Source organism: Copadichromis virginalis, linkage group LG17 (genome assembly GCF_057382275.1).
Source record: "Copadichromis virginalis isolate Kocher_CV1m ecotype Utaka linkage group LG17, C_Virginalis_male_GT1.1, whole genome shotgun sequence".
Taxonomy (NCBI): Eukaryota; Metazoa; Chordata; class Actinopteri; order Cichliformes; family Cichlidae; genus Copadichromis; species Copadichromis virginalis.
In genome coordinates this window covers 34,528,491-34,548,863 of record NC_140634.1, presented here as the reverse complement: position 1 = coordinate 34,548,863, position 20,373 = coordinate 34,528,491, and the positions used below count along the sequence as shown (strand labels likewise).

The 20,373-nt window shown below is 41.7% G+C and overlaps 1 protein-coding gene across 6 annotated transcripts in view; it reads right to left on the bottom strand.

Moving 5' to 3' along the window:
* The window catches only part of cald1a (caldesmon 1a), a 66,115-nt gene that overhangs the window by 2,864 nt on the left and 42,878 nt on the right, over positions 1 to 20,373 (bottom strand). For 2 of the 6 annotated variants that reach the window (XM_085436191.1, XM_085436190.1), the window contains exons 4-15: positions 18,058 to 18,493; positions 17,930 to 17,962; positions 17,730 to 17,840; positions 15,931 to 16,034; positions 13,607 to 13,874; positions 11,449 to 11,586; positions 6,690 to 6,733; positions 6,400 to 6,475; positions 4,824 to 4,964; positions 4,551 to 4,646; positions 3,026 to 3,094; positions 1,489 to 1,525 (exon numbers count right to left, since the gene is read on the bottom strand). In XM_085436191.1, coding sequence (XP_085292317.1) covers positions 1,489 to 1,525; positions 3,026 to 3,094; positions 4,551 to 4,646; positions 4,824 to 4,964; positions 6,400 to 6,475; positions 6,690 to 6,733; positions 11,449 to 11,586; positions 13,607 to 13,874; positions 15,931 to 16,034; positions 17,730 to 17,840; positions 17,930 to 17,962; positions 18,058 to 18,493 — 1,553 coding nt within the window. Of the gene's footprint in view, positions 1 to 1,488; positions 1,526 to 2,661; positions 2,714 to 3,019; positions 3,095 to 4,550; positions 4,647 to 4,823; positions 4,965 to 6,399; positions 6,476 to 6,689; positions 6,734 to 11,448; positions 11,587 to 13,606; positions 13,875 to 15,930; positions 16,035 to 17,729; positions 17,841 to 17,929; positions 17,963 to 18,057; positions 18,494 to 20,373 lie in introns of those variants that run through there. The other 4 variants (XM_085436192.1, XM_085436195.1, XM_085436193.1 and 1 more) reach the window with 4 other exon arrangements.

Below are 20,373 nucleotides of genomic sequence, written 5' to 3'. Positions count from 1 at the left end.
TGCATAGTATTGTATTTCTAGGAACATGATTGTTATCGTACTAATTTTCAATTCAACTTTTCATTTAACACCATCATCAGGTCAAAACGTTCAGTTTCTCCAGTTAACCACCAAATTATTGCAGATGTTTTTTTCTCTCAGCCCAGCAATCATGCTAACAGGTTTACTGACACGACTGTTTGGCTCAAAGCATTGTTGTTTTTAAGCACTTAGTAAGTACTTATTTTTGTTCCCTGTTTCATAGTTCAATCCAACATCTAAAACAAGCCACATAATAATATTAACAGAGGTCCTAATGCCATTCAAGACCCTTGGTTACTTCTGATTTATTAAAAAAGTCGAATACAAGCAATTCTTTTGAATATTTCTGCATTGTTGAAGGACAGCAGATAAGTTGTGCACCCTGATTCATAAACTGCTACACTCAGTAAGCATTGAATTCTACCTATTTTCAAGTGTCTACATAATTTTGGAAACTCTCCAAGCATGTGGAGAGCGGGTGGGCTGTAAACTTCCACGCTGTCCACTCTGGTGTCAGATGTCTGTACGGTGTGACAGCCAACTCTTAGTAAGAAATAAAAAATAAATTAATTAATTAATTAAAAAAAAAGAAGAAACAAATCCTTTCTCATCCTCTGAGTCAGACTGCTATGGTGTGCTAATCTCGAACATACCAGTTATTAATGTGACAAACCGGCTTGGCAGGAATGCTGCTTGTAACGCTGCCCGGATCTAAGCAACAGACGTGGACGTGTGCAAGAGTGGAAAAGCTGAAAGGTCTGAGTGGTGTCAAGAAGGCTGTTGAGAGCATTCATAAAGGTGAAATTGGTTATGTGTGCGCGTGTGTGTGTGCTCTGAACAAACACCGCATTACGCTGACATGTGTGGAATCTCTCAAGGCCAAAAGCTCTCTTCTGCCTGAGGAGGAGGAGGCTGTGCTCGGATCTGATTTTAAAATAGCAAACAATGTATGGGTAAGTGGCATCCTAAAGCAGCAGCCAAACAAAAGGCCAAACCGCAAACCGAAATACTGCACGGCTGCCTGTGGGAGGACCAGTTATGCGCTTTGGAACACACGGTGTTGTGTAAGTCAAAGCGCAGGTGAGGTCATGCCTCTAATCCCGACAAAAATTAAAATGCTTAAGTGCTTAGACATGTGTCCAAACAAACACAAGTGGAAAAGTTTGCTGCTGGGGGAGTCAAGCGAACACGTGAATTTCTGTCGCTCCTCGCTTGTTACAAGAAGCTCCTGCCTGTACACAATGAGATAATCGATGTCCTTGTCCTTTAGTCGATTGTCTAACTTCATTTCCACATTTCCACCTCAACTAAAGGATTAAGTGTGTACCCCTGTGGATTGAGGAAATCCCCCAGTCTTTTCAATTACACAAATGAAGAAAGCAGACAAAGTGGCCCAGCTCAGAATGAGCCAGTGAAGTTGAACTCTTCAGAGCGGCCGCACGCATGCCTGTGCGTGGAAAAACTCACCATTAGCAACTGATTTGGTCTCCCCTCTGCCTGCCACCTGGAAAACACGAAGACAAGAAGTTAATGAGCCAGCGAAGATGCAGAAAGACTTCCACTTGCACCTCGCCCACGGATTCTTGCGCCTATCCCACCCGCTTCTGCTGTCTTCCCTGACGTCACAGCATAGCACACTACCTAATGAAAACTCTAACCACCACTTTTCCTGTACAGGGCCCTTTTTTTACATCAGCACAGACCACCGCCTGGTGTCCTCCAGCCCCACTACTCACTTGCAGACCACAGCCTCTGGCCTGCGCTGTAGCTACTGCGGCAACACAAGGCTGCCAGATAAGAAGGAAAAGAGAGTTTGTAGAAAAATGAGTGGTTATGGTGGATATCCAGCCTTTTTCCCCACTTCTGCTAAGCAGAGTTTAAATTTACACACAGACATTCGATAAAACAGATCATTCCCATCAGCTTTTAGTCAAACGTGTTTGAAAATCAGAGGCGATAACAGTGATTCACAGCGGTCGAGCTGCCGCTGCACACCCCAGTGAGGCATCTCTCCTGTAAAGAATGCTGTAAACAGTTCCTCCATTAGGGCAATAAAAAGTAAAGTGAAGCTGAGCTGGCTCGAGAGCGGTGATTTGTGGCCGTCAGAAGGAGCAGCAGTGATGTGATGCAGCCATTTGTGAAAAGTTTAAAGCCTGCAGTTGGACAACGGGCACACTCTTTGTTTTTTTTGTAAATTTACAATGTAAATTTGATGTAATCTTCTGGATTTTGTTGCGTCGGCTTTAATAACCTATGGATGTTAATGGAGGCAACAGTGTAACCTTTCTTTAAACTGACTAAGTCCACTTTGTGTGTGTTATTTTACAACAATTGAAAAGATTTCTATTTCTTTCTAGTTTTTTTCTTTTCTCTTTTTGCAGAAAGTGGCTCAAAGTGTACTGCTCGTCAAAATAAAAGCCTCTAAAAACACTGCGAGTCAAGGAGGCACAAAAAGTGACATACACGTTAGATCACAAATCTCTAACTTTGGACTGAAACTCAAAAATGTCCAACCACAGCCAAAAAAACAAAACAAAACACATACAAAAAAGTCAGTGCAAAGCAGTGTGGGCTCATTCAGTCATAAGCGCTTTGAAAAAAAAAAGACACAAAAAAGACATAGAATAGTTTCTCTTTTACCTCTCCAGGCTTATTCCAGATTTAACGGTGAGGTCAACTAGCTATCAGAGTTCTTTAAAAACAAAAAAAACACATAAACGTGATTGTTACTCTCAGTAATGCCACACAGGGTCGAAACATCATGAGATTAATCTAATATTTCTACTTCATCTCTTTAACAAAATGTTCTCTTTGATTGACAACGACAGGAAACTGGAGCAAAAAAATATATATGGAGAGCCATCCAAGACCGCAAACTGTTTTGGCAGAGTCAAAACTCCATTCTGGACTTCTTCCAGTACGTGGAGCACTAATCTGGATCTTTTCCTATACAAATCTCACTTCATGTTAAGCAAGTAAATGGGCTGATATTAATGACATCTACCTTGGCCGGAGAGGCGCCTTTGTTTTCCCATAGACTCCTCTTGTTGGTGACGTCAACAGGCTTCAGGTCCTGTCAGGGGGAGAGTCAGAAAGCAAGCGCATTATCAGTGCATGCTCTGCATTTGGAGCTCTGATTGAAAATGTTCATCGTGTGGCAGCAGTGGCGGTGTACCTGAGATGTAGGCAGGATGGAACGAGCGCAGAGAATGACCGATGCGATCAAGCGGAGAGGGGTTTGTGTGGAGGAAAAAGCGCTCACACGATAATCAATAGTCTGAGGCAATCCAAGTAAAACTCGAGAAAGACGTCTTAATGCTGTCACGTTGGACATAAAGTTATGTGCAGTGAAAGTTTCCCCTGCTCTGTTTTAACAATGTTAGCACACAGCATAATGCTCCAGCATGAATATTTGGATAAAGTCACAGCTTTAAATGTTTCTATACACTTGGGAAGGACAGGACAAAAAGCTCAATCATTGTCTGCAAGCAAACACTGCAACGGGTTTAGCATCAAATGCTTGAAAATGATGCCACGTCTACACTGTCCACACGCACTATAGCTGGAAATTACAGCTGCGAGAGCAGCAAGCTCACACACGTCATAATTCATTTTTATTTGAGGCCACCAGGTGGAGTCAGAGAGAGGATACAGCCTGCGTCCAACTGACCTGCTTCACTGCATCGTTTGAAAGTGATCATAAAACATGTCCTACACAGAACATAAGCAGCAGTAAATATGACACAGGCATAAAAAGACAGCGGGACTGGAGCAGGAGAGGGAATGCTGCACATTATTACTAGTCACTCTCACTGTTATGTGGAGGGTCCGCTACATTAAGAGCCGTTCCAAGCCAACTGGTCTAACGTGGGAGCAGCAGCGATGTCGGATAACTGCCCATACACCTGTTTTATTTCACAAGGATGGCCTCAGAGAACCTTCAACAGCACTTCACACTCCCAGCGAAATGGGAGGGTGTAGAGGCCACAGTGGGATTTGGCCTTGGTTGACAGTTAAAGAAAAACCCACCAGCTGTCATTGGATTCTGGGTCAACTTGTTAAATCGTGACTGGTGTACAATTCAGTTCAATTTGATTTATATAACGTGAAGTCATAATAACAGTCATCTCAAGAGTCTGCAATAACAGAGAGAAAACCTCAGCTATCAAAAGACCGCTTATGAGCAAGCACTTGGTGACAGTGGGAAGGAAAAACTCCTTTTTAACAGGATGAAAGCAGGCAGAACCAGGCTCATCGGGGGTGGGTCTCTGACAGAGGCCAGTGGCATCACTCTCTGCCAACCAAGCACCACCCACTTCAAAATAAGAGCCAAGAAAAACAAAATACAAAAGAGAAAAACAAAACAAACTTTGGCAGAAGAATGACTACTTGTGTTTTCCATGACAACTTTATGATATTTAAAAGATGACCCTAACCCTAATGCAGGCCACTACCTTCATGTGCTCTGGTTCTGGATTTTGCTCTGAGGTGAGTGCTAAGTGTACTGTGCTCATACAGCGTTGACCTACCGCTGGCCTTCCTCCTGGTGTCTTGCTGCTCTCTGGGGTTTTATTCAGCCAGTCGTTGATGCGGCCCGCTACGCCTGTCTTTATCACAGCTGCTTCCTGTTTGGACAATGTCAAAGGTCAGCCAAGCCTGGTCATCACTGGCAGCGGGGCAGAGCAGGAAGGACCAGTGAACTGGGCTCTTTCCTGTCTGTCCTTCTCTCGCTCATACACACAGAAAGTTTCAACAACTTTCTAACATCCTGCACCACCTTTACTTTTTTCTTTTTTTTTTACCTTGAATGTGCTCCCGCCGCTTCCAGGCGAGCTGAACACGTTGCCTTTCTCCCACATGCTCTTGATGTTTCGTATGCTGTCGGTGACCACGGGCAGATCCACGGCTCCGGAGCGAGGGGATCGAGACTCCTTGTTCTCTCTCTGAGGAGACAGAAATCTGGGTTTTAAGCTACGATAAAAGCTCAGGAAAAAAGCATAAATACTAACAACTCAATGCAACGTCTTTGTTATGTTTTGGCTAAGTTGGGGAGTCAAAGTAGAATGTTGTGCTCAGGAGTGGCACTTTTGGATTGATGATAATAATATTTCCAGAATGATAGCCAAAAATAGGCAGTGCAGGCACATTTTAGTCAAGCAAATTAAAACACTTACGGAATGAAATATTACTTTTTCTGCATAGTTGCTTTTTGACAAATATTGGATATTTGCACTAGAGATGCACAGATCAATCAGTGACTGGCATGTGCAATGTGGGTGGAGCTATGATGATGTTTTGATTGCTTCAACATATCTATTTATGTACAGATAAATTATTGAGCCATAGCACAAACCATTGCTGTGCAATGATGTGTTTTAACTTTGTGATGCTCAGGGTTTGTAAGATTTAGTCAAGTTAAAACTGAGGGTTATCTTCCAATTTACACACAATATAAAAACTTTGTGAGGGTTTGAGCTGTCACTTGAGAAAGCATCGTGCCAAAAACAAAAGAAATCTTGAGAAAAACAATTGCTGATGCTCACAAAGCAAATGCTGGATATAAAAAGTTATCATAGTGTTTCCAAGTGTTGAGGACTGGAGTGAGAAGTATCATCAAGAAATTCAAACAGAGCCACACAGAGCAAGGCTGGCAGAGGTAGGCAGTGAAAGATTTCAAAGACTCTGAAAAGAAAACTAGTGAGAAATGTGTCTAAAGACCCCAGGACAACTGCCAAGACACTAGAGACACAAGAGAATGACTTAACCAAGTTGGGAATTGTGATGTCAAAGAAGACAATCACTAGAACCTCGCGCAGGGAATGAACTGTGAGCCTGTAGACCTTCAAACCAGACTGAAGTATCCTAAGGAAAACCTCGAGAATGATTAGGTATACTAGAAGTCCGTCACCTGAGATGAAACTGGAGCTCTTTGGTTATAGAGATTCTGGTTATGTTTGGAGAAAGACGAGAGACGTGCACAACCCAAAGAACACGATCCCCACATTAAAAACACCATGGTGGTAGTATTATGCTTTGGGGATGCTTCAGTGTGTCTGGAACTGGGAATCTTATCAAGGTGGAAGGACTGAAGAAACAACAACACAAAACACACATCACTCCTCCAGAAGACTAAAGTGAACATTACTGACTGGGCAGCTTAAGGCCCGGACTTGAATCCCATTCAAAAAATCTGTGTCAGAAGACCATCAAATCTGGAGGAGCTTGAGAGATTCGCCAAAGAAGAATGGGCTGGGATTGCACAGGAGACGTACGTGAAACTTGTTGAAAATGACAAACAACTCCATCCATCATCCATCCATCCATCCATCCATCCATCCATCCATCCATCAGTGTTTTCAAAGCTGATGCAGAGCTAACCTGAGCAGCTGAGGTGTACTGCTCCAGCCTGTTGTCTATCTTGGACACCACAGGACAATGAGACGCCTTCATTGTGCTGCTGGGCAAAAGCAAGAAATTAACATACAGTGCATGAAAAATCTAAATGCCCTGAAAATGATATACACATTACATACAGTTTGGGCTTTACGTCCTACACTACAGACCCTCGGGTCTAGCTCTCGATTGTATTGTTCATATTCAGCAAAAACAGGATTGCTTAAAAAGCGTTGTTAGTAGAGGTCAACATGACTAAAAAAGATGACGCTTACCTTTTCTGTGCTGACTTGTTTAGAAACTCGGCTCTCTCCTCAATCTGTAAAGAAAGGTTAGAAATCTGTGAGTTATAAATATTGCATCAGAATTGCTCTGCTGCATGCAGTACATCTCTACCACACTTCAGATATTTATTACAGCATCCCTGCTGCTGATTCAAGTGCATCAATCCTTTTATTACCGTTAATATGAACTCATTTCTAACTTCAACATGTAGACACGCCTAGTTCTAAACAGTCACTAAGCTTTGATGATTAATAACATAAAGGGGATCTGTTAACCTGTGTGCAGCTTCAGATTTTGTTTTTCTTGACTCCACCAAAGACATAGTTCATAATAATCCTCATTTGTTTTAACCTGAGGCTTGCTGTGACACCTAAGGCCATCTCAGCTCGCTTTCCCTCCACTTCAAGCTGACTTCCCTTTGCCTTACCCGGCAAACAGATAATTTGAACAAAAGGTGGGTGGAGCTGCTATGCTTGCAGCCAGAGCTGTGTGCCTGAGACGATCATATTATAGATATCTGTTCTCATTGACAGCTTACAGATCCAAGAATAAAGCAGTGTGAGCCCTGAGCTTCTGCCATACAGGGGTTACTTCTGCTCAATATTTTAAACTTTGACCATGTTTATGAACATCCATCATCGTAAGAGTATATACCACAGACAAGAAATAGGTCCCCTTCATGCACTTAACTTTATTTCCCGCAATCTCTTTGCAGGGTGTGTTTTTAAATAGTAAATATCTCATTATTATTTTCCTTCATACGTAATATAATTTGGCTTCACTTGAGCAGCACCAAGATACTGTTCCCTCTATGTGCAAAATGCCCTGAAAGACATGCACACACAGTCAGAAACTGACCCCCACCCCACAGCAAACGCTTTGCTCTCTCTGCCTTTAGTCTGTGGGAATCTCTGAGGATTGTTTATGATCAACGGCACAAAAGGCTAAAAGAGAGGGCAGCACATGCGTTCCTTAGATGCACACATACACACACAAAACACAAAACCCTATAATAGGGACAAAAGAAGAAACAGCAGAAAAAAAGGCCCTCTTCCCCTCTCTTTATGAAGAAGGCCATTGCACTCGACTGCTACCGAATGTGGGAGTTCCCAAAAATACTCCCTGACAGGAAATTCCCCATTCTCAGACGCATTTTAAAGAGCCGTAGCCATCCGAATGCAGTTACAGTAATCCTGTTAACCCTAATCGCTTTCCTGCATATCCCTGCTGCCTGTCCTTCATCTCGTCCCTCTGTCCTTTTCTGCCACAGAACACTGAGCTTTATCTACAATACAGAGCGGGGTTATGGTGGTTTACTGCTGATAACATGAAGGCGAGCTCTCGGGACTGAGAGTTCCACTGGGAGCTGATTCCTGATAGTAAGACAGTCTTTTTTTTTAACGTTTTAGTGTAACAGGAGGCACCAAATGGCAGCTGTCAAACAAAAAGCACCTAATAGCAAAAAGAAATGAGGGGAGTAAAGTGTGTGTCTTCAATGGCATGCATGTCATTTTGATATAGGAAGTAGCCTTTGGACAGGTTCAACAAAAACCAAAGGGGCATGAAATTCACTCTGCACATAAATCAAGCAAGAATATGCTCCAATTCACGTGAGCCAATATAGAGAAAAACAGATCTGTTGTTGTCTGTTGTCTTTATGTAGCAAAAGGTATTTCAGCATGAAATAGATTAGAGTTGCTTTTCATGCTCTATCTTCTTCACAGTTATGGGATTATTACGCCCGTATTTTGTGCTCCTATAATAACAAAAGGTTCAAACTTAAATTTCTGTGGTTTTATGTTCCTTTATAGTCAGGGATAGTGGAGACAGTCCAGGGATTTAGTGCTTATATGGTATATACCCGACCTACTGGGCTTTTGGGTTGTCCATTTTCTTAAATTAACAATGAGTTACTTCGTTTTTTGTGAAATGCATCAGCTACCTCCCAAGCATATGAGCCTTCTGAGTTTAAATTTAGCCCCCATTTAAGTACCAAAAATCGCTGCTTGTTAAAATGACCCCTATATTATAACCTGCTTACAATCCAAAAACATTTTCACATTCATGACAGATCTGCTTGCTCTCAAACTCATCTTAATAAAAACTACACACAAACAAGCCATTTTCAGTTTTGAGCGACAGGTAGATGCCGTTTTGTCTTTATTGATATCCTTTTGTACTAACCGCATTAAGGAACTAGCTTTTCAGGTACTTACGAGACAGTGAGTACCTTTTGTTTTAAGCGTGTTTCCTGCTAGCAAAAATTAGCTAGCTAGTCAGTACTATTCAGATGCCTTGCAATAGCTGAATAACTGAACCGAAATTCATATCAGATATTACAATCACTAAACATCGAAATATGTGGCATTTAATAAATGCTAAAGACGCTATGTGTCTGCAAATGTTTGTTAAGGCAACATTCATATTAGCTATATGATTTTAATTTAATTTATGGAGTTTCCAGACCCCTCCTTTTTTGGATTATTTCATCTGTTGCGAAAACACACAAATTAACTCAAAGCAAAACACAGCACCATAACTGTTCATATGTTCCGTGTACGTGAAGAACACAACAGATAGATATGCACTCAAACAAACACAGTCACGAAGAAACACTTGTACGTACAGTGAACATGACGACAAAGTAAAGCTTTGTCTGTGAAGGGAGTGAAGGGGGCATGAGAATTACTGTTCACAAAGTGACCACAATTAAAAGAAGTGCCTGGGTCTAATACAATCAGAGGTCACACACCATTAGAGCCAAACCTCTAGTCTAGAGTCTCACTGGGATGGGCCAGATGGATATTACAGCTAACTGTCACTAATTAGATTTTCTCCACTGGCTAAAAAATCCCCCTAGATTTTGTGTGCGTGGGAGTTGGCTTTTGGCAAAACTGAAAACATTTATTCACATTTGAGTTGATTAAACGTTCCTTTGCAGTGACAAACATTTATCTTTAGATAAGGCGGTGGGGAGGGTTGGGGGGAAACTTTTCTTCGTGCATTTCTCGAGAAGGGTTTAGATTTAGACAGTTTTAAAAAAACAAGTTACAGTTTGATTATTGCATCTCTCTCTCTGGTTTTATGAAATCCACTCCTTTATCTCAGTTAGATAACACTTGTGCAGATGCCAGTCACCTGGCGGTTAATCTCTCCAAATATTTGAATGTTCAGAGTAGGCTTTGCTGCACTGAAGGATAGATGGTGTTTGCAGGTTTGCAGGAAAGCTTTTACAGAGTTCTGCTGACGACTGCAAAGGAACCAGTGCAAATGGAGTTTAGTACAGCACGCAAATGCTATAAAGTTGTTTTAAGCCTTAAACTTATTTAAGTGTTCACCCGCTGTTCACTACACTACATTGTCAAATAGCTTTGGATGCAAATGCTGGTTTGATTGTTAGCTTTGATGCCACTTGCAATGTAGTAAAATATCAGTGGTTGCCCAGTGAATTAATTTTTGACTCAATTCTGACTCAACCTGACTGCAATCACTTTAAGACAAAATGGTGAAGGTTTGCAAATAATTGCCATCTATTTTATAAATGGAGGCAGGCAGCCAGCATGTTGAAATAAATTTGAGCCAGTTTTTACTGATGAGCACAACTCGTCTGTGACATGTCTCTTAGCAATACTTTGCTCGACTGGTTGCTAACTGGTTGTCAATCACATGTAATTGGCAACTTAACCCCACTGAATAACAAACTAATAGCAGACTGATAGGAGCCTGACAATGTCTTATTGGCTTTTGATCAGTAAAGTTTCTTAGAAGACGACAGCTGACTGAGTGGTTGTTGACCTGGTCCCTGTCTCTAAAGCAGTCATTTTAAAGGCAGCAGGATCACAAGTTGATTTTTCATGGTCGCAACAATTTAGCCTGATAGTTTTAGATGAAGTGCGTGCTTTTACTCACTTGTCCAATTCAAAAACACAAGCACAAATATGTATTAATAGTTTGACTGTCTGCTTAACCAAAGCTACAAGTGTTAGCGTGGTCATTATAGTGTGTTCATACATAGTGTGGGGGCCTGTCAGGGATGTAAAGATTAGCTTAGCATTACAACACTTAATTTTCCAAACATTTTTGCACGTTTTATTTGAGTTAAGGATGAAAAATATGCAGTTTGAAACTAATTTACCTTGAATGATTAGAGTTTACATCATCATACTTCATCAAACTATTAAGAGCTTCACTGCATTTCAGCTTATCCTTACAGGTCAACAATAAATCATGTATTCAGCCATTAAGTGCAAATGTTTTAGTCCCATTTTAAGATGCTGATTTTAAAAACAGCTCAGATGGATTTAACCCATTTTTTTAAAAAAAAAACCCTGCAGTATCCAATAAGACGTAAGCATGACTACCGTGAGCAATACATTGCACAAAAATATCAGTTTTTGGAAAAATTACAGAAATTAAAACTCAATTGCAAATTTATGTTTTTTTTTTAAATTTGAAGGTTCAGTTAATAATCCAGCGAAAAAAAATCTGGCAAATATTTCATGGTTCAGGCTTTACTGGAATAAAAGTCAGTCAGGAACTGCATTTTCATACAACAAACAGAGTTCATCTCTGCCTAATCGGCTTGTTAGCCCCCGCTGAAAAAAATCTGCCAGTGACATATGCCTGTTCAGGCCGCCGAATGATCTTTGTATTTTGATTTCTATTGCTGCTTCTATTTCTATCCTAACCCATATGCGCAGTACCAGAATGGAAAACCTGAGGTGAGAAGTCAAAGATAGTTGGACTGACCTTCAGAGAGGATCCTCGTGGGCTGAGACACTTAAACGGTTTGCCCTCTCCATCCATAGTGTCATCCACCTTCTGTCTCTTCTCAGCCGCCTCTGCTCTCCTCCTTTCGATCTCCTCTTTCATCTTCCTCTTCTCCTCCTGAGAAAGAGATGGCAGGCATTTCTGAGTGTCTCTGACAGGGAACGCGTTGGTCAATTTAATTACAGCAGTCCTGCCAGGTAATGGTAGCTTGTGTCTGCTAGCTGCTTGTATCGACTCTAACTAAATGGAAACATACTTATGCTGCCACAGGCTATCACATGATAAAGAAAATGTCACTGGCAGTTGACAATCAAAAATGCAGCCGACCCAGACACTTTCTAACTGATTTACTTATTTTATCAAATGAAGCAGGTCAGTCTCGAATTCAATTACTCTGAGTAAATTCTTATTTACAGCCAATTGGCTGCCTCGGGAGAAAAAAGGCATTTTGAAAAGCCTGATACAGCAGACTATCAAGAGTTAAAAAAAAAGAAAGGAAAAAAAAGTATGAATCATTTGTACAGTATTCAGAAGAGGGCTGGTGCTTGGCAGTATATCAGCCCTCTCCGGCAGCCTTGTCTTGGTTAATTAGTCTCTCTGTATCTCTGGGCCATCTTTTAATTACAAACCAAAAGGCCTCATTAACATCACACAAGAGGAGAAGAACAGGGGCAGATAGCTAGAGATGGGCCGCCACGTTCGGAGCCAAGAGCAACAAAGAAAACCAGTCAGGGTAATAGCGAGAATGTAGGGGCCTCGGCGCAAGCTGACTGCGAGCGAAAATGAGCGACGCGTTTCGGTACAGCGGGGGAACACGAAGGAAAGCAGAGGTTATCGCGTCTGAGATACGCAAGGACGAGGATGTTGTAAGAAGAGGAGACAGAGGAATGACATATGTGAGTTACAAGCGGGGACCCAAATAGGTTGAGTCATGATAACGGAGACGTATGGCGAGATAACGTCACGCAAGTGTGAGAGAGAGTGATGCATGGGTTTCTGCTCATACAGGTGCAAAGGGATGAATCAACATGGTGCAGAGCATGAGAAAATGTAAAAGACTGCAGTGACGGTTGTTGACTTCATTCTCACTGATGTCTGCATTTGAAATTTGATTGTTGCAACAGCTGTGTGGGCAGGCAATAAAAACCATTCAAGTCCATTCTTCTTTCGATTGTTTTGGGGTTTTTTGGTTTCGATCTTTCGCTGTTGGCCCAGTCAGAGGTTTAAGCACACACGGTGTGTTATTGTTGCAGAATGACTCATTTGTAAGAGATGGGCCGTTCTCAAGACTTGCTATCCCCAACTACAGCCCCTCCTTTTTTTTATTATAACAATAATGGGAACAGACACAACACTGCGTGTGCAGGAGCTTACAAATATCTCAGCAGGTGTTTCATCTGGACTCAACAAGATCCAAATTAGAAAGCAAGCTTCTTTTCTTGGGCTACAAAACTGAATAACTGCAATTTTTCCTGTAACTACGTAAACATATAGTTCAGGGATGTGTAGCTTTTTCATGCTTTTTCAAGTTTAAAGGGACAGCTTCATGGATATATCGGAGACTCCGATAAGCCATTTGCATAGACATGTGGCTTAATCCAAAGATGAAAGGGCAAAAACAAACAAACAAAAGAACAATATTAAAAAAGGAAAAGATGACTGAAAACCAGAATTGTGTGATAATTCAGTCATAATAGAGAGAAAGAAGAATAGAGAGAAGCGTCTAAGAACAGTTGGTGGTAGCCCAGAGATTGATTTGAATTTTTTTACATTTATCACAGTTCCCAATTATCACAAGAAGAGACTCATAGCAACTTATTGCTCTTATTGATGTATCAAATTTGCTTTGAAGACAACAACTGACTGCAGGTGGTCAGAGAACTGGTCCCCATCTTTGAAACATCCACTTCGAAGGCAACCAGTTCAGAACTTCATTGCACATGCACAATAATTTTGCTGATTCCAGTCTCCCACCGATTGTAAGATGACACTCAGACTTGCGTCCATTGGCCACTTGCCTGAAACTCAGACTTTTATAACATCATGATTTTTTTTTAAACAAAACATTTACATAGAGATGGGATAAAACAGAGTAAAAACAGCTTAAAAGTTAAGTAAAACAAAACAAAACATCCACCTCCTCTTTGGCTTTCCTTTCTGCCTCTTCCTCCTTCCTCTGCCTCTCCTCCTCCTCCAGCACCTTTCTCCTCTCCTCCCTCTTCCTTTTCAGCTCCTCCAGCTCAGCTTCGGCGTCCTGCTGCTTCTGCCTCATCCTCTCAAACTCCCCGCTCTCCGCATCATCGCGACGACGCTTCAGCTCCTCCAGCTTGCGCTCCGCCTCCAGGCGGGCGTCCTCGTCCGGGTCATCACCCGCAGAAGGCTCAGGGGAGCGCACGCTGCCACGGCTGGGAAGGACACATAAAAACACAGGTCAGCACACGGGTCGGAGTGGAAAGCTGGTTGCCTTTTGATCCAGGTATTCAAATGCACACCAGAAGAAGATGTTGCCTTCATGGAATTCACACAACAAACAAATGCAATCACGTTTGCAAAGATAAAGTTACAGGCGGTATCAAGTTTCGTTCCAGTGTTTCAACCTGAGAACTCACTGCAGGTGACCTGTGACAGAAAAACACGGCCACTCTGCCAGCTGAACAAAAACAACGTGTTTTTCTTGAAAGTCTGAATGAGATTTGCTTTTCAATTATGTTTCAGAAGCCTCGGGCTACATGTTTATACTTTCACACCAGCCTGTGCAATAAATGATAAATGTCAGCCTCATACATAACTTCCTGTCTGATAAAACTAATTTCCTTTAAAATGCAGTACATAATGTTGTTTATCAACAGACTGTTGTCCTCTCCTCGCACTCGGTCACAATGAGCTTTGGTTATTTGTAGTTTGATCTTTTCAGCTGACCTTTGGGTCTGGTATATTAAGTTACTGCAGTACTTTTCCACAAGTGGACAAGAGTAGAGTCACTGATATATCAGCAAAGGTCTTGAGCTTCTTCATAAAAATCAAACTTGTGCAGAAATAAGTCCAGCAATTTGCTGAAATGTGCAAACACAAATGAAAATACAATATATAAGGCACAATCAGAGTTTGTGGAATTCTAATGAACTTGAAAATCAATATTCGGTATGACCACCTTAATTCTTTAACACAGCCTGAACTCTCTTCTCATTTCTTTAAGTAGTCTTCAGAAATAGTTCTCCAGCCTGTTTGAAGGACACCCAAAGCTCTTTTTTGGATGTTTACTGCCTTTTGTTCCATTTTCTGCTGATTTGATCCACACTGCTTCAGTAATGTTGTGGTCAAGGCTCTGGGGATGCCAATCCATGACTGATGGTGTTCCACTGTGTTTGTGTTTTACTACACTGACAATGTGTTTGCTGATTATTGTCACATTAAACACCGAAGCAGTTGCCAATCACATGTTTCCGGTTAGTATTCCATGCTGGATCTGATGTACTTTCTGAGTTTACAATTCCCTCTATTTTGAAAAGAACACACTTTACATTGAGCTATACCAAGTTTTTGAGACTTAAAATAGTCATTTAGATTAAAAAAGCTATTTCATGTCTGTTAGACTGTGTTCTTTGCTTTTTTTTTGCAGATTCAACTAAAGATCTGGGAACAAATGTTGCTTGTTAGCAATAAAGTACCTTAAGATAAATTTATTGGTTATGTGTAGACAGAACACTGACTCATCTCTGGAGTTAGGTGTCTTTTTTATGCTTGAATGAGTCACAGGTCAGCATTAAGTAGCATAACAAAAACATTTCTCTGAAAATGGTCGGGTGCAAGGACTGAAAAGTGTGAAAAACAGCCAATGTCCAAAGAAAAAGTCTGAAAGACCTTTATAAATGCCTGAAGAATTGCTGCTCAAATAATACAAGTAAATGAAGAAATGAGAAATGAGTGGCGGCTCAGGACTTATGCACAGCACTGTAGCTAAGTGGTTTTTTATATCTAGCCTTTTTTTGCAAGAAAGATTAGATAAGCGCAGCTGCTATTAGTCACATTCATTGAGTCTGTGTGTTTTATTCATGCATACAGGTTTCATTAACGAATTAGTCACCTGTTGCTTCAGAATAAAGGCATCATTATCTTTTTTAGTAGGACTTAAATAACCATTATCAGATAGGTGACAAAATATTGAACTGAAAATGAGAAAATATTAGCCTAATTTCTGTTTGTCTGCAGTAAAAAACAGAACATTTATCGAGTTAGATGACACAAACTACTGGCAATCTTCACATTTTTGCAACAGTGTAAATACAAATTGCATTCTGGTCTTTATGATTTTTCACAAATTAGAGAGCGTCAAACTGTCACACGAATCTGAGCGATACTGCTGACAGCTCAGGCGCTTGAATAATTCACAGGACTGAGCTATCCCCAGTTTGGCCTCAGGGTGACAATGAGACAGTGTGTGCTTTTGTTGCTGTTGTGTACCTGGTGGTCCTCTCAGGTTTCCTGTGCTGTTTGGGAGGCGCCTCCTCATGCAGCCCTCCGTTGTGCTTCCTCTGATCCTCCCTCTCCTCTCTGGGCTCATTCACCTAAAGCCACCCCCCCCCCACACACACAGAAAGCAAGATAGAGTGATACTGAACAACAAAGGTAGGCAGAAAGGTGCATAGAGTGAAGTGTGATTGGATTCAATCATGTGACATCACATGATATCCCATAAGAGAAAGAGAGCACGCCCAAATAAAATAACACAGAACATCACATCACACTACGTCCACTCCAGGATTACTGTTGACAAAGGATTATCTAACATGTGATCACACTGGGAGTGTCTCCAGCTGGGTATTTCCTACATCCATTTGCTGTCCATAATCAGAAACATAATTAAAGTCTTATATGTGATAATTACTATTTCTGTGAAGTACATATCCAGTCAAATTTTGAAGACCATGGGATATATTATGAATGTAATGCAAATTATGAATCTTTACCAAGAAAGCGCTATAAACTTTCTTATTCTTGCACTGACACCATTTCAATATAAAATGCTGACATCATCAGTTAAATATGCTTTTCCCTATTTTTGTCATAGCTATCTATCTGTCTATGTTGAAGTGGTGAATCCACATTAAAACACAGCCATATGTCCAGGTAACCCCTAATAGGCAAGTTCAAACCCTCTTTTTTCAACCAGAAAGAACTGGCCCCAGTTACACAGGCTGGTTGGCAACTGGTTGGCAACTGGTTGGCAACTGCCAGATACTAGGGAAAATGTACATTCGTCCACCAGTTAACGAGTGGTTATGGGAGGTTGCTTGCTGTCGCTTGATGAAAGTGGTTGTAAAGAACTATATGATGCAGCAGCAAAAACTGAAAGGCAACTGCAGTGGTCACCCGCAGTTTGCATGGAAGACACCAACTTGTTGCACACCCTCGCCAACTTTTGTACTGAAGCAGCGACAAGTGCAGCCTAAACCACAAACAGAAATAAATAAATACTAAACACTGTGCTTTTGAAATGTGTTTTTTTTTTCAGTGTCAAGGCATAATTTTTACTTTTAAGAAGGACAGTCGAACATTTGAATTTCAACTGCAAAAACTGGTGACGGTTTGCAGACAAGCTGGTGTCTTACACTAAAACTACTGGTGAGTGAAGCAATCTGCTGGTAGTGATGGAATACGGCCTAAAGGAGCTTGTTCCAGACATTGGATCAACTAAGGGACAACACTAGTGCCCTGTACAAAAGGGTTTATTGCAATCTTAAACTTTTGACAGATATCGAAAGATGACCTGATGCCTCACTGAGTTGCTGAAGTGGAGCCAGTGTAATGTGATGTGTTGTTGCACTCATGGCTGAGGTGGAAGACATGCAGAAAAAAAATGTGACCACTCTGTGGAGCATAGCATTAACCTTTTGAAAAGTCTGACCACACGGCTGTAAACCGCACCTCATCAAACACAGACCTGTCATTACCAGTTTGCAAATGTTGCAAACCATGCTAGACGGCACGAGGTGTCCGGATAATTTCAGTGTCATAAATCAACACGTCAACAAGATGTCTCATTGAGAGGTTTAACATGTAAACATTTCTGTCTAGTTAGACACTGAAGTTATCCAAAGAAATTTCACGTGCTGTGCATCACACCTCTACTGAAGTTCTTACCGCATGTATGATACCTCATTATCTTCTGATTCAGATACCTCAAAGTCCTCTTCACTGTCATTTCTTAGTAACATAGGCTTGTTCCCCTGTGAATTATCTACATTATCATCCTCTGGTACCTCTTCAGCTTCCCCTGATGCTACTGTATCCTCCCCAGCCTCTGAATTTGACGACTTGGTCTGATTTGAACTTTCACTGACTACCGAATGTCTGTCTTCTTCGGCGAAGTCCTATGAAAAAGGATTATAGCAGTTCTTTGAAAGTAAGCTCAGCGATCAAATCAAAGGTAACAAAAAAGACAACAAATCACTAACCATACCTTGTTTTGAATTTTAGGCTCTTCAGCTGAAGCCTATAGAAACAAGGATCAAATGTGCCAAGGCTGTCGGTTACACCAGCTTAACTTAATGTCTGACATGAAAGAAGAATGGTGACCTGATAACTGACCTGGTCTCTCAAGTAAGACCTTCTTGGTTTGTCCTCCACAACTGCAACTGGCTGCTCCTCCTCTTCATCTACCCCCTCCGCTTCTTCCTCTCCCCCTTCAGGGGCAGCCTGCTCTTCCTCCCTCGGCTCCTCTCGCTCCTTCTCCTCCTCTCTTCTCGAGCTATAGGTTTCCATCTTCTCAGCCTCGTCGTCATTGTCACGGTAACGTCCCCTACGCCAGGAGGAGGGCCTCTCCTCTTCTGCGCTGTTTTTCTCCGTGGCGGTGCTGTCGTTGCCCTCCGTCACAGTGGGGTCCAGCTGTTTCTGTCTCTCCAGCGCCTCCTTCATGCGCCTCTGCCGTCTCTCCTCACGTTTGGCCATGCGGTCCAGTAGGGCTTGGTCCTCGTCATCTCCACCGCCTCCATAAGAGCTGCTCACAGACACCGTCTCTGTGACACTACGAGGAGAGAGAGAGAAAGAGAGAGACGGCACAAATGTCACATTGTGTGTATTCGTGTCAAAGAGGAGGAAGGGGTGAGGTCACAGCAGACGTCAGCCGTTATAAAAATGTGGGCATGGAAAGATAATCCATGACATTATCTTCTGTTACCTCTGAGCTGCCCCTGGTGGAAGGCCGCAACCCCTGTGTAATCATAATTTCCAGAAAGAGGTTGCATTATTACTGACAGCTTTATAGCCAAGAACAGCAGAAAATGTAGACCCATGGCTTTACTGACTGGTCTTCACCACAGCTCTTCAAATAAACTCAGGTGAGGCCTTATAATGAATGGAAATTTTGATTTTAGGTGGGAACTTTTGTATGTGCTCAGATACAGCCATAGCCTACAGTTTACAGCCATGCTAACACCTGCTAAAACTTTGGACTGAATGCTAACTACGATAGCATGCTAACATGCTATCATAGTTAGCATGTTTTTGGATGCCGAGTCAATAGTTGCTGTGGCATAAAATTTAACCCACAATGTGTAACATTACCAAATACATGAGGATTAAGCGTTGCATCAGAGCACAAATGTGTAAAAAAATTTTGTTTAGTTTTGTCTGCGCTAAAGGACCTCCAAACAAACCAAGATAATCTTTTATAAAGCTTTGCTTCAGCGTGACTAAAATACACACTTACTGGCTACTTCATGTGGTACACCTGGTCACCTTCTCACTCGTGCAAATATCTAATCAGCCAATCACTGTGTCTCTGTGCTTTTAGGCATGTAGAGAGGATCAAGACCAGCTGCTGTTCAAACTGAGAATCAGAAGGGGGATTTGTCTTTGAACGTGGCATGATTGCTGGTGGCAGAGGGGCTTTTCTGAGTGTTTCAGAAACTGCTGATCTGCAGGGATTTTCCCACAGAGCCATCGCTCGAGTTTACTGAGAATGGTTCGAAGAAGAGAAAATATCCAGGAGGTAGAGCAGGGCGATATGACCAAAAATATTTATCACGATATACATTTGAAAATTTGCGATAACGATATAACTGATGATATAATTGACACTAGACAAAATACTTTACAACTCCACAACTTTATTAGTGCAAACCCCCCCCATCAATGTATTTTCTCTTAAACAAGCAGATGTTTTATGTGCATTAAAGTTATATAAAAATTTGGCAGTCCAGATACAAATTCCTTTCTGACAGTTTAACCAAAAGGCATTTCCAGTGGAAATTGGCCAACATATCCTCAGCATAACCATGTATAATATCTACAAAACTTTATAGGTTATGCACACACAATACGGTAATATTATGTTGACGCACAGTACGTATCACTCCGCGAGGCTCCTGCCTACGATAGCCGTAATGCTCCGACAATCCATCAAGCATATTCTATCGCGGTATTTCATTTTTCTATCGTTGCCCAACATTATACCGGTATGATATGACCCAGCCCTACCAGGAAGCCACAGTTTTCTGGGCGAAAACAACTTGTTCATGTCAGAAGAAATGGCCCGACTTCTTCGAGCTGATATGAAGGCAACGCTTTAAAACCAAGGGACACAGAAGAACAACTCTGAATGCCCAACATATCAAACCTCAAATCAAATCAAAAGCAGATGGCCTATAGCTGATGGACCACACCAGGTGTTACTCCTGTGAGGTGAGGGCAGGGAGCTGAGGCTACAATTCATATAGGCTCACCAAAATTGGAAGATCTGTTTTTTTCTGGAAAAATCTTTCCTGATCTGACGAGCCTTTATTTCTGCTGCAATACTCAGACGGGAGGTCAGAATTTGGCATAAACAACACGACAGCATGGAGCCATCCGGCCTTGAATCAACAGGTCAGGCTGATGGTGGTGGTGTAATGGTGTTGGGGATAT